This window comes from Oncorhynchus clarkii, chromosome 12 (assembly GCF_045791955.1).
Source record: "Oncorhynchus clarkii lewisi isolate Uvic-CL-2024 chromosome 12, UVic_Ocla_1.0, whole genome shotgun sequence".
Taxonomy (NCBI): domain Eukaryota; kingdom Metazoa; phylum Chordata; class Actinopteri; order Salmoniformes; family Salmonidae; genus Oncorhynchus; species Oncorhynchus clarkii.
Genome location: NC_092158.1, coordinates 79,725,443 through 79,740,323, shown reverse-complemented (window position 1 = coordinate 79,740,323; position 14,881 = coordinate 79,725,443). Strand labels below are relative to the sequence as shown.

Genomic DNA, 14,881 nt, shown 5'->3' with positions numbered 1-14,881 from the left:
GTTTAATGCTTTTCGACCTGTCCCAAAATTAAAGTAATTGGTTCAGAGTTTGTTTTGATATTTTAACCTGCGTGTTGTGATCGCGTTTGGTGTAGGGGGACAAAATAAATGTATGCACGATAGCGCACGATGGAGCACGCGCGCAGACGGTTTGGGTTCCGTGTTAGCCAAATACATTTAAACTCACTTTTTCACAATTCCTGACATTTAATCCTAGTAAAAATTCAGTGTCTTGGGCCAGTTAAGATCACCACTTTATTTTAAGAATGTGAAATGTCAGAATAATAGTAGAGATAAGGATTTGTTTCAGCTTTTATTTCTTACATCACATTCCCAGTGGGTCAGAAGATAGCATACATCAATTAGTATTTGGCTACCTGAAACATTTGTTTCAGGTAGCCTTCCAAAAGCTTTCCACAATAAGTTGGGCAAATTTTGGCCCATTCATCCTGACAGAGCTGGTGTAACTGAGTCAGGTTTTTAGGCCTCCTTGCTCACGCACGCTTTTTCAATTCTGCCCACAAATTTTCTATGGGATTGAGGTCAGGGCTTTGTGATGGCCACTCCAGTACCTTGACAATGTTGTCCTTCAGCCATTTTGCCACAATTTTGGAAGTATGCTTGGGGTCAATGTTCATTTGGAAGCCCCATTTGCGACCACGCTTTAACTTCCTGACTAATGTCTTGAGATGTTGCTTCAATATATATCCACATAATTTCCCCTCCTCATGATGCCATCTATTTTGTGAAGTGCACCAGGCCCTCCTGCAGCAAAGCACCCCCACAACATGATGCTGCCACCCCCGTGCTTCACGGTTGGGATGTTGTTCTTCAGCTTGCAAGCCTCCCCCTTTTTCCTCCAAACATAACGATGGTCATTATGGCCAAACAGTTCTATTTTTGTTTCATCAGACCAGAGGACATTTCTCAAAAAGTACGATCTTTGTCCTCATTGGCAGTTGCAAACCGTAGTCTGGCTTTTTTATAGCGGTTTTGGAGCAGTGGCGTCTTCCTTGCTGAGCAGCCTTTCAGGTTATATCGATATAGGACTCGTTTTACTGTGGATATAGATACTTTTGTACCTGTTTCCTCCAGCATCTTCACAGGGTCCGTTGCTGTTGTTCTGGGATTGATTTGCACTTTTCTCACCAAAGTACATTCATCTGTAGGAGACAGAACGCGTCTCCTTCCTGCATAGGAGGCTGGTTCATAATAATGTCAGAAATTGAGAAAATGGAATGGCATCCAACATATGGAAACTATGTGTTTCATGTATTTCATACTATTCGTCTGATTCCGCTTCAACCATTACCATGAGACAGTCCTCCCCAATTAAGGTACGACCAACCTCTTGTGGTTTGTGGTAAGTGTGAAAGCGAGTGTGTGGCGTCAGTATGCATGTGTGTGCATGTAATGTGTGTGTGTGTGCGTATGTAGTGTCTGTGTGTTGGGGTGTCAGTGTGAGTGTGTGTGTAAAGTCTGTGCAAGAGAGTTAGTGCAAAAAAGGATCAATGCAGGTAGTCAAGGTAATCATTTGATGAGCTATTTAGCAGTCGTTTCGAAGTCTTATGGCTTGGGGGTAGAAGCTGTTCATGGTCCTGTTGGTTCCAGACTTGGTGCATTGGTACCGCTTGTCAGCTTGGGTGGCTGGAGAGGTAGAACATTTTTGGTGCCTTCTTCTGACACCGCCTCATATGACAGGAAGCTCTCAGCCCCAGTGATGTACTGGGCTGTACGCACTACCTCCTGTACCGCCTTGCGGTCGGATGCCAAGCAATTGTCATACCAAGTGTTGATGCAGCCAGTCAAGGTGATCTCGATGGTGCAGCTGTCAAACTTTTTAAAGATCTGAGGGCCCATGCCAAATATTTTCAGCCTCCTGAGAGGGAAGAGGCGTTGTCTTGCCCTCTTCACGACTGTGTTGGTGTATTTGGACCATGATAGATATTTAGTGTTATGGACACCGAGGAACTTGAAGCTCTCAATCCGCTCCACTACAGCCCCATCGATGTGAATGGGGGCGTGCTCGGCCCTCAGTTTCTTGTAGTCCACGATCAGCTCCTTATTCTTACTGACGTTGAGGGAGAGGTTCTTGTCCTGCCAGGTCTCTGACCTCCTCCCTATAGGCTCCCTATCATCATCGTCAGTGATCAGGCCTACCACTATCGTGTCATCTGCAGTCGTGGGTGAACAGGGAGTACAGGGACTAAGCACGCACCCCTGAGGGCCCCCCGTGTTGAGGGTCAGCGTGGCGGATGTGTTGTTGCCTACCCTCACCATCTGGGGACGGCCTGTCAGGAAGTCCAGGATTCAGTTGCAGAGGGAGGTGTTCAGTCCCAGGGACATTAGCTTAGTGATGAGCTTCAAGGGCTCTATGGTGTTGAACGCTGAACAGCATTCTCACATTGGTGTTCCTTTTGTCCAAGTGGGAAAGGGCAGTGTGGAGTGCTATAGAATTGCATCATCTATGGATCTGTTGGGGCGGTATGCGAAATGCAGTGGGTCCACAGTTTCTGGGAGGATGGTGTTGATGTGAGCTATGACCAGCCTTCCAAAGCATTTCATGGCTACAGTTGTGAGTGCTACGGGACTATAGTCATTTAAACAGGTTATCTTGGCGTTCTTGGGCACAGGGACTATGGTGGTCTGCTTGAAACATGTAGGTATTAAAGACTGGGTTAGGGAGAGGTTGAAAATGTCAGTGAAGACACTTGTCACCTGGTCAGCGCATGCTCTGAGTACGCGTCCTGGTAATCCGTCTGGCCCTGTGAATTTTAACCTGTTTAAAAGTCTTACTCACATCAGCTATGGGGAGCGGGATCCCACAGTCATCCGGAACAGCTGGTGGTCTCATGCATGTTTCAGTGTTGCTTGCCTCAAAGCGAGCATAGAATATATTTAGCTCGTCGGGTAGGCTCGTGTCAATGGTCAGCTCGCAGCTGGGTTTCCCTTTGTAATCCGTGATAGTTTGCAAGCCCTGCCACATCTGCCAAGCATCAGAGCTTCTGTAGTAGGATTCGATCTTAGTCCTTTATTGATGCGTCGCCCAGTCTCTGTCGTAACCGGCCGCGACCGGGAGGTCCATGGGGCGACGCACAATTGGCCTAGCGTCGTCCGGGTTAGGGAGGGCTTGGTCGGTAGGGATGTCCTTGTCTCATCGCGCACCAGCGACTCCTGTGGCGGGCCGTGCACGCTAACCAAGGTTGCCAGGTGCACTGTGTTTCCTCCGACACATTGGTGCGGCTGGCTTCCGGGTTGGATGTGCGCTGTGTTAAGAAGCAGTGTGGCTAGGTTGGGTTGTGTATCGGAGGACGCATGACTTTCAACCTTCGTCTCTCCCGAGCCCGTACGGGAGTTGTAGCGATGAGACAAGATAGTAGCTACTACAACAATTAAACACCACGAAATTGGGGAGAAAAAGGGGTAAAAAAATAAATAAAATGTTTTTAAAAGCGCCAGGTCTGGCCTTTAGCTCAGTGCGGATGTTGTCTGTAATCCATGGCTTCTAGTTGGGATATGTACGTACGCAAGCCCTGCCACATACGACTAGCGTCAGAGCCGGTGTAGTAGAATTCGATCTTAGTTTTTTATTGATGCTTTGTCTGTTTGATGGTTCGTCGGAGGGCATCCTGGTTATGGTCCCACTCCTTGAAAGTGGCAGCTCTAGCCTTTAGCTCAGTGCGTATGTTGCCTGTAATTCATGGCTTCTGGTGGGATATGTACGTACGGTTACTGTGGGGACGACGTCGTCGATGCACTTATTAATGAAGCCGTTTACTGATGTGGTAAAACACCACAATGCCATGAATCCAATAACATATTCCAGTCAGGTGATGTCAATTTTTTTGCCCTCTAGTTGCACAGGTGACATGCTGGTAGAAATGAAGTAAAACAGATTTCAGTTTTCCTGCATTAAAATCAGCCAGTAGGAGCGCTGCCTCTGGATGAGCTATTTCTTGTTGGCTTATGGTCCTATATAGCTCGTTGAGTGCGTTCTTAGTGCCAGCATCGGTTTGTGGTAGTAAATAGAAATACTCACAAGGATCCTCTCATGCTCCCTCATACTTTGCCCATCAACCTCTACTTTCCTTACTGTCTCAGCATATGACACTTTCTGCACTGCTCTCACCCTGGAAACTTCCATCTGTCTCACTTGCACAGGACATTTCTGATCCCCAGCAACATGGCCACCCCCACAATTGAAATAATCCCCCAGCCCACTCCCATATGTACACTTCTCACATTTAGGAATCTCCCTCCTACATACTGCTGCAACATGACCATAAACTTGGCACCTGAAACACCATAGTGGGTTCGGAACAAAAGCTCTCAACCGGAAAATGTATATACCCTAGCATGACTTTATCCGGCAAACACTCTAGTCTGCGCCGCACTAAACAACATATGTCACAAACACCGGGGACCCCCAACTTCAGTTGATTCACTCAACCCCACCCCAGCTATCACTCCTGTCAGCGGCGGTCTGCTCCGGAGATCAGTCCCCAGACTAGAAATGCGCAATGACCTTTCCCTCTGAGCAGCAGACACAAAAAAATCAACACAAGTCCATCTCTGGATACTTTGACCGAATTGACATAACCCCACTCCTTCACCCAGCCTGATACCACAAACGGATTGGCTAAAAGGCATGGATCCACTTTCTCCATGAATTGTACTCCCACTGAGCCAGAGTCATCTCATGCATGTTCCTGATCATTGCGGTGAGGCTTGGAAGTCTTCACTTCACCTGACGACGCAGGTTCTTTCGCCTCACTTTTGTCAGGATCAATTTCAAGTTCATTATCCGTTGACTGCTCAGGATCTTCAGTTGCGTAACATGCATTTTTCTCTCCTGTACTTGACCCAAAGGAGAAAGTACTCAGCTTGTATTTCACCGTCAGTTCAGGTTTGCACCTCGCACCCTTCTTTCTGCCTCGCTTCTTCTCGCCATCCATCCTCTTGCTCGCCCAGTCCTCCGACAAAGGTGTGTTACCGTGTGGTTTCCAGCAGAGTAGACGCTCTGTTGTGTATTGCTGCCTTTCGCAGGTCGGAGTGCAGATTGCACATTTTGGTCACAAACAAAAAAGGGAAAAGGGAATGGGAAAATCTTAAATTGCACCACCATCTAAACCTGCACCTATACACTATCCCCCAAAACCCACCACCCCATCCGACTACTTTGACCCTAAACTAAATAAATGCTTTCTCATTGGAAGATACATGATGGAATTTTGTCATTAAAATTGTATGCTTGTATTATTATATACCTGTGTAATTGCATCATTCAAGTCATGAGTGTGTCCCGAAGTTGATGGGTTTACTTTGTCCTCTCGCCACTTTTGAAGTCACACTTGGAATTTTATCAGTAACACGTCAAATTGAGGGCTCTACAAATGAGTTAGTTGGTAGGGGCGAGGGCTTGGTTTGGGATTCACCATACGACTTGAGGGTCGTTCAAGTGAAACTTCCAAGTCAGAACTCCACACTTCAGAGATCTCTGACAGCATGTTAATGCCACAGTAAGTCTAAACATAAACCTCAGGTTGATATGAAATGACTGTTCAAAAAACGTAAAAACATTATTTTAATGAAATGATGTAAATTAGCAGCTCGTTACCCTTTTCCTCTAGGTGATCCTTATCATGACCTATAATAGGCTACGTAGATTTTTACATCAAGGGTCAATCAGTGAGATAGAAAAGAGTTGTGTCCCCACCAATTAATTTCATCAATATATATAAAAAGCACCTTTATTTATGAAAATATTTTGTAAAAAAATAAGACTTTCATTGGTGAAATTCATTAGATTAGTTGAAATGGGCAGAATACACTGTTAGCTATTTCAGAAAATAACAACTGCCAAGCATAATAGGAAAAATGCCAATACAGCAGCACCAGTGCATGTATGGCATAGTAGCTATTTTCCAATTATCTCTGGCCTACCAAATGAAATGTAATTTTTGATGTGAATTGCTATTGACGCCCTCTCTCTGCTCAGCAGAGATGATACACACAACATTTCCCAAGCAATAAACACACAGGCTAAGTGCAGAGAACAATGTCAAATACAGTCTGTACTCTATCTGTATTTTGGAAGCAGTGAGTTGAAAATAGTCTCTGCCCATATGCAGGAACTATCCTTAATGCTGCGTAGTTTTGTGGAAAATTCAAGCAATGGACAGTCAGATTTTTATAAGATTGATCACAAAATTGGGCTGGATGATCTCATTGGGTAATCAGAATGAAGACATACCCTATTGATTCATTACACAGATTAAGTAACTGTTTACTGTGGTGTATCACACTGTATTTTTTGGTATGTGGTGCTACATGATCTGGGAAACTGAAAGCTGCTGGTGCTATGAACAGCCTGAGATGCTGTTTGTGACAACTAAAGTGACAAGACTGGTTTGCATGTTTTTGTGGAAAAGCACCAAACAAAAAGTAGCCAACTTCTTTTAAGCAAAGAATGAAAAATAATAACCTTTACAAAGCATTGTCCAACTTGATATACAAAACCTCTCCAAAAAGCATTGTGAGTCACAATTATGCATTTAGCAAAGAATAGGCTACAAGTGCTCTGTAGCAGGAAAAGTGGGCTGGTCCCTTGTCCCAGTCTTTCTCCTTCTCTCTGGCTGGGCTTTTCCATTCCAAGAAGCTAGTCTCAGGACCAGGGTACACTATCCATCTGTCCACATAAAGCTCCTTCAGGTCCTGTTCTGTAGGTGGCCAGTGAGTTACACACAGCCTGCCTCAAATAGATTGACCAGCTCCTTACAGTCTGGGTCAATGAGGTCCACTGGCTTCTCCCCGTTCTCGTTCTCTGCAAATGCACTGGCACCAAGAGAGAGCAGGTAGCTAAGGAGGGACAAAATACAGTGTTGTTCAGCACAAGTCACATTCACACAAGGCATCTTCATTGTCTATATTCACACTGGCTATGAAATGCTGCATGTCTGGTTCAATCAGGTCACCGAGGTCAGTATGGTTCACTACCTGCCTTTTGTCAGAAGAGTTATTTCTCAAAGAGGCAGCAAAGTTGCATGATAGATAAATTGAATGTTGTGTTTTGTGGTCTCCGTACTGTAGGGAAATATTTCTGTGGACGTTTTATGAGTTTGTGTTTCATTTGTACACCAACCCGGCGATTTCGGGGAAGCCATCACTGCAGGCCATGTGTAGAGGCGTCCAGCCGTCCTCATCTCTCTGGTGGACATCAGCTCCATATCTCACCAGCAGCTTCACGCAATCCAGGTTCCCTGTGAGTACGGCCTCATGGAGTGCTGCCATACCTGTACACAGAGCACCATACATGGGCACAGTCAGAAGAGGGCTCAGCTGCACTGTACATACCCTTACACTGCTTTTCTGTCATTTCAACCTCTGCTTTTAACTTCAGAACTTTTCAGAACTTTCTCTATGCATTTGTCAAACAATTATTTCAAGCTTTTATTCTTTTACTGGTTTAGAATATAAATAAATATTTGAGACCCTTTAACTTCTCAGTAGTTTTATATTTGTCAACACAATATCACTCCGAAAAAGAAGCTGTTGTAGTTAGTGACTATATTTTCATGCAGACAGTTGTAGGTGCCATTGCCTGCTGTGGTAACTCCTGTCAATCTCTCAACACTTTTCCTCTGTCTTTATGTATTTGTAGATTCACTCACCAGATGGGAAGAGGGTATGCAGACGTACTTTCTTCGCTCTCATAAAGCGTCCAATCTGCTCCATCTCACCATGTCGGACAAGGTCCTGGAAGATAATGTCATTGGAGAAGTGTACAGCCCGGACTGGCTTGAGTGGTAGAGGTGCAGGAGTCTGCTGTGCAGGTATGTGTGCTGTGTGACGTGCAGCAGCACTGTAGCGTGTTCCTTTGCTGTACGAAGGGGTGTAACTGGAACTGGTTTTGTGTGTAGGTGTGTAAAGTGATGGGGTGTAGCTTGTGGGGGTGTAGTGAGTTGAGCTGTACTTTGTTGAGGTATATGAAGTGGGTGTGTATTTGGTGGGGGTGTAGTGCGTAGGTGTGTAATTGGTGGGGGTGTAGTGCGTAGGTGTGTAATTGCTGGGGGTGTAGTGCGTAGGTGTGTAATTGGTGGGGGTGTAGTGTGTTGGTGTGTACTGACTATATCGCGTGGTGTACGATGACACTGGTAGCTGGTAGCTATACTTCATCCCTGCGGTCAATACGGTTCTTCCTCCCCCTATGCGCTCAGCCCAGGAGGAGGGGTGGGAGAAATCCAAGAAAACTTTGCAATCCAACAGGTATATAATAATACAAGCATACAATTTTAACAATTTCCTTTGTCCTTTTCACGCTTATCGTCCTTGACTTCTTTCTGATCCTTGAGTTTCCAACCAGAGTAGCACGGCTACTCTCTCTGCAAAGTACCAAAACTTTCCCAAAGTCAATTCTCACTGGCCAAACTTCCTCTTTTTATTTATTTATTTCCTTCTGGTTCTCTGAATTTCTCCCTCGTGCCTCCTGTCTTGTTTCTCCAGTCCTTTTGTATGTCACTACAGTTTCCTCTGGTTTTGTACAGGCTGGTGGTCTGATGGAGCAGGTGGGAGAGGGTCCCTATATACACTCTGGAGGGCTATTTTGGTGCCCGTCATCCCTCATATCGAGTGACTTTAGCTTGGAACGGAGTGGTCTCTGCCAGGCCAGGCTCCTCCCACTATGCGGTCACATGACCCCTGACACTGCCTCCACCCCTAACCCCATAGCACAAACACATTGGGGTCTTTATTGAGCTTGCCCAACATGTCTAATACCACATCACATCAAAATGTCCATGATCAACATCAGCAGAGGAACAAACTGTCATTAACAGTTGAGGGAAATGAAATGTTTACAGTTCAGTGTAGATGTGTTTTTATGGCCCCTGGGTTCAGGTCAGGCAGCCTTTTTTGGAATTTCACAAGCGACAGCACTGACACATGGTCATGGTGGTCAACAGTGTGAGAGTTACATGTCGAGTCACATGGCTTATATGTGATTTTCAGAATTAGTGACATTTTGTTTTTGTTACTTTGGAAAGGTTCAAGAACTCTCGCCTCAAAACAACAAAAACCTGAATACTTGAACTATTTCAACAGAGGTAATGTACGAGAATTTAGGACACGTTATTTGACATTAAGAAAATAGCAGACAAACAAGGTCCTCAAAAGTTATTTTATTTGCCATGAAAGGATAACATACTTTTTGGTTGCTTGAACAACTACTGTATCTATTCTTATTGTGACAGGTCTTGAAACTTTGGAAGGATCAATATTTTGACCGTAGCATCTCTGCTATTAGAGCAAACAGTAACCCCATCACAAGGTTGACATCTGATCTACACTCATTTGCCTGGACCCATTGGACCAATAGTAACTTGCCATACAGGACGTTCAGGAACCACTGGGCCAATAGTATCCAGCCATTCAGGGAGTTCAGTGCAGGAGCGCAGTCTTGGCCAACAGTTGTGTCATAGGGACATAAATCTATGCTGCGAAATGTAACCCATTTCTCTAGATGGCAGATGGTTTTGGTGTAAAAAAGAAGGCCCTTTACAGTGCAGTGATCTTTCAATCTGTGTGACCTTCAATCATATTGGAAAATCTGATTAGCTCAAATCCCCAATTAATGTTTTGAAATGTAGTAAAGTTGGTACTGTGGTTACTCCATTTTCATGTCATATGATTTTGTGAGTTGGAAGTTGTGCATGTGAACCGTGACAGCCGGGACATTGTGCCAGTGCCAGCTGTTCTCATCAGACAGGCAGGAACTTCTAAGAGTGGCAGAGCTGGTTCAAGCTGGATTTCAAAGGCTTTGGACTTGGACATTTCACAGGAGCTGCTCCATGCTAGCTAACAAAAATAGCATGGCTACCATCCCACTGGTTTTCTCTTACCAAGGTCTCGCAGGGTAGACTTTACTGTGCCCTAAGGGGCAACCTTTATGGTTGACTAGAATCCGCAACATAGGCTTCATTTTACTATCAGGCCTGGCTTGAGAAGCAGTGCATTCTACTGTAATGTACATCCTGTTATGTGTGTCGTGCATCTGTCATTAGGTACAATTCCACTATAAAGATCCACTGGCTCACTTACCATCAAGATGTCAAGGCTTATGTTATATCTCATCATGGCAAATTGTATTACAATGAGGGAGGAGATATAAGCTTGTTGCAAAACCATCCTTCTTCTAGAACAGTTGATTGTAATTAGGGATATAATAGGCTTGTGTATTCAGTTACAAAGAAATGAAGTTACATACACCCATTAACTCCATCCATTACCTAACTGGAGGGGCCCTTTAAACTCATTATGATTATCCACATTTGTCACGACCGTTGTCTTGAAAATGACCTGACCAAGGTGCAGTGTGTTGAGCGTCCATTTTTCTTTATTATGAAATGTCGCCAACAAAACAACAAACACAAAGCTTACTAGGTCTAACACAGGCCACTACTAACAAAGATAACTACCCACAAAATACAAAAGGAAAAAAGGCTAAGTATGATTCCCAATCAGAGACTACGATAGACAGCTGTCCCTGATTGAGAACCATACCCGGCCAAAACATAGAAACACAGAACATAGAGTTTCCCACCCGAGTCACACCCTGACCAACCAAACATAGAAAATAAAAAAATCTCTACGGTCAGGGCGTGACAACGTTGGGATTGGAACTGCATGGGTGACTTTACCTTGGGATTAGAACTGACCCCGGCCCTGAACATAAACTTTTTTTAGCCCTGCACTGTCTCCACCCAGCACAGCTGACCATTCTGCACCGAGGAGCTGGTGGAAAAGTCTTAGCGCTCATGTCTAGACAAATTGAGGTGAGAGTCATTTATAACCGCAGCTCGGGGAAGAGACTTTATGCACTGATTATCGAGTTCACCAGTCTCTCATAAAGAAGTGTGGTGAGATGGTGGTGGAGTTCCATGAACTATGGTGCTACCCCTTCCCAAAGCCCCTACCCACCCAAGACCGAGAAGGGCCTCATTTGGTGGGAGTTGTTTGTTTGTTGTCCTCTTGCATCACCCTTGGATACATGCCAAAATGATTGCTCACGTATCTGTAGGGGTTGAATCACCCTCCACTCAGTGTGCTATACATAGATACAAGCCCACCTCCCGCATGCCTTATAGGGCACATACATTATTGCATACTGTCAATTACCACCAAGCAGTTCCATGTTAAAAGCTTCCTGGTGTGTGAATCGCTGTAGTGTTTCAAGTTAGTAATCACAATAATCACTATAGCAGTAGCATATGTGGTGAGTGGGTCTGTGCATGGTGATGAGTGTAAGTGTGTGGTGTCAGTTGTGAGTGTGGGTGCATGTGTGTGTGTATGCCTGTGTGAGAAGAGTGACAGTGTGTGCCTTAGTGTGTGCCTGTAGGCGTGTGTGCCTTAGTGGGTAGACACAAACATAGACACACACACACACACACACACACACACACACACACACACACACACACACGCGCGCGATAACAGCAGCTAATGGGGATCCATAATAAATACCTGTGGATGAGCATAGAGTCCGTGCAGGTAGTACAGTGGTAGCTGACTATTGAAAAGTCTTATGGCTTGGGGAAAGAACCTGTCTCTGAGCCTTTTGGTCCGAGACCCAATGCTTCGGTACCGCCTGCGGGACGGGAGCAGAGAGAACAGTCCATGAGAAAAGAGAGAACAGTCCATGTTTTCCAATTGCAGCTGTGTCATGACTTTGGCAAAACCTTTATGTATACAGTGCATTCGGAAAGTATTCAGACCCCTTGACTTGTTCCACATTTTGTTACGTTACAGCCTTATTCTATAATGGATTAAAAAAAATGTTCCTCATCAATCTACACACAATACCCCATAATGACAATTTATTTATTTATTTTTGCCCAAAAAATTTATAATAAAAAAATGAAAAACGATATTTACTTAAGTATTTAGACCCTTTACTCTGTTGAAGCACTTTTGGCAGCGATTACAGCCTCAAGTCTTCTTGGGTATGACGCTACAGACTTCGCACACCAGTATTTGGGGAGTTTCTCTCATTCAGCTCTGCTGATCCTCTCAAGCTCTGTCAGGTTGGATGGGGAGTGTCGCTGCACAACTATTTTTAGGCCTCTCCAGAGATGTTCAATTGGGTTCAATTCCGGGCTCTGGCTGGGCCACTCAAGGACATTCAGAGACCTGTCCCGAAGCCACTCCTGAGTTGTCTTGGCTGTGTGCTTAGGGTCGTTGTCCTGTTGGAAGGTGAACCTTCACCAAAGTCTGAGGTCCTGAGTGCTCTGGAGCAGGTTTTCATCAATGATCTCTCTGTACTTTGCTCCGTTTATCCCTCCAATGATCCTTACTAATCTCCCAGTCCTTGCTACTGAAAAACATCCCCACAGCATGATGCTGCCACCCCCATACTTCACCGTAGGGATGGTGCCAGGTTTCCTCCAGAAGTGATGCTTAATATTTCAACCTTGGTTTCATAAGACCAGAGAATCTTGTTTCTCATGGTCTGAGAGTCTTTAGGTAACTTTTGGCAAACTCCAACCAGTCATGCAGCCTTATGTGCCTTTTACTGAGGAGTGGCTTCAGAGATGGTTGTACTTCTGGAAGGTTCTCCCATCTCCACAGAGGAACTCTGGAGCTCTGTCAGGGTGACCATCGGGTTCTTGGTCACCTCCCTGATCAAGGCCCTTCTCCCCATCTCTAGGAAGAGGCTGGCTCTAGGAAGACTCTTGGTAGTTCCACATTTCTGGTCGGAGGGAGATTATTTTTTTTTTAATCAATTTTAGAATAATGCTGGAACGTAATAAAATGTGGAAAAAGTCAAGCAGTCTGAATACTTTCCAAATGCACTGTATAGTTTAAGATCTATGTTATAAATGACCTGGTAATGCACATTTTCCTTCTATAAATAAGCGGTTGAAACAGTCAGGTATCTGTACCCACCGCAAAGTATTAGGATCCTTATAACGACAGACCTTCAATAACAGACCAAAGGTTTAGGACACAGCCGAGGACAGACAGAGGCATCGTGTTGTTAACAACCTGTCAAATAGGCTTATCATGTTGACCGGACAGCTATGGATTCCAAAACACTTTGATGTTGACTTTCATCAAGCTGGTGGCTGGACAGTTGGTGACTCACTCTCTAAATATGTTCAAGGTGAGATGAAACCATAGAAACAAGAACAGTGAAACAACCAATGTCAGCAAAGATTTCACAAGAATTCATGGAATATTGGCTATTCCTGGATCAACACTGGAGTCCCCTGCTGCACTCCATTGTATGATTGACATACACATTATTTTCAGGATCATCCTTAGATATGAGCATACATACAGAGTGAACAAAACATGAGGGACACCTGCTCACTTACCAGGTGAGTATAGGTGAAAGCTATGATCCCTTATTGATCCACTTCAGTCAGTGTAGATGAAAGGGAGGAGACCGGTTAAATAAGGATTTTTAAACCTTGAGACAATTGAGACATTGTGTATGTATGCCATTCAAATGGTGAATGGGCAAGACAAAAGATTTAAGTGCCTTTGAACGGGTATGGCAGTAGGTGCCAAGCACACCAGTTTGAGTGTGTCAAGAACTTCAGCGCTGCTGGGTTTTTCACCCACAACAGTTTCCTGTGTGTCAAGAATGGTCCACCACTCAAAGGACATCCAGCCAACTTGGGAAGCATTGTAGTTAACATGGGCCATCTTCCCTGTGGAACGCTTTCAACACCTTGTAGAGTCCATGCCCTAACATATTGAGGCTGTTCTGAGGGAAAAAGGGTGTTCTAATGTTTTGTACACTCAGTGCATATTCTGAGTTTTGATTAATCTCCTAACAGATTTTGAGCAGGACTAGGGCATGGGGCTGTCTGCAAAATGCATACCTATTGCCAAGTTGGCAGACAGCATTCTTGTACTGATGATGGGGTGCCAGGTACCGCGTGCTTCCTGTGCATGGCGTGATGAGCCTCTTCTCAGAACAGCCTGGCCTGCCCCGGTCACAGTGAGCCCCATTGGTGGCAGCACTATGCTCTCATCAGGGGGGCAGAGACAGGGAGAAGACTGACACACCTGGATTACTGGACAGTGAACACTGTGGGACTGGATCTCAGTCTGGATCCTCCAGGCCCAGTGGGAGATACACGCTCGGGCCGGCTGGATCCAGTTACGGCACGTGTGGCTAGGCCAGAATAGGAAGCCTACATCTAAATCAGGAGCCAGTAATCCTCAGTCCTTGCACAGAGAGCCTCCACCATGCCAGCTGTAGTCACCAGTAACAGTGGCAGAAGGGTGAGACTGAATCGACAGCAGACATGAGGTCATTTATAGTAGGGAAGTTTGCATGTTAGAAAAAGTGATGAGAAAGCGTGTCCATGACTTCTCGATTTTCCCCCAACAACTAGTTGAGCCACACATTTAGGGCCCTGAATATATCCCCCTAGAGTCGGTTGACGCATCGGTGCATCATTCTAAGTAACATTTAAACAAAATCCCCATAAAAATCAGTCAGTTTAAGCTAGAGATATCAGTTTTGCATTGGATGCGTCTCAATCTACCGCATCTGCAGATGTCGCACTTCCGCATCTGAGGTGAAAGGTGGCAGAGCTAGATTGGTCTTCTCACGAAAACGTCTGTAGCATCCGAACTGATACTACAAACTAGTATGACCACTCTATGGAAATGTCTCACGAGCCTCTCACGAACACTATGGGGTTTTCAGTTTTGTTCTACGACACCCACAAGTGTCAGGGGACTCGTCTCAAGTCAGTACCGTCGATGTGCCAACTTCAGTTTTTAGCGTCTGATCCGTTTGGGCTACAAAGTGTCACAGGACTCGTCTGAAGGTAACCGGTACCAGTTGTAAACATTAATGGAAGTATGG

The 14,881-nt window shown here is 45.0% G+C and overlaps 1 protein-coding gene across 1 annotated transcript; it reads right to left on the bottom strand.

Annotated features, from left to right (window-relative positions):
- Positions 1-5,723: 5,723 nt before the first annotated feature.
- On the bottom strand, positions 5,724-8,554 carry LOC139421423 (protein phosphatase 1 regulatory subunit 27-like). The gene is made up of 3 exons (XM_071172301.1): positions 7,671-8,554; positions 7,142-7,292; positions 5,724-6,858 (listed from the first exon to the last, which is right to left on the bottom strand). Exons 1-3 carry the CDS (start codon positions 8,173-8,175, stop codon positions 6,738-6,740), a joined length of 777 nt encoding a protein of 258 aa, XP_071028402.1. The 5' UTR covers positions 8,176-8,554; the 3' UTR covers positions 5,724-6,737.
- Positions 8,555-14,881: the final 6,327 nt, after the last annotated feature.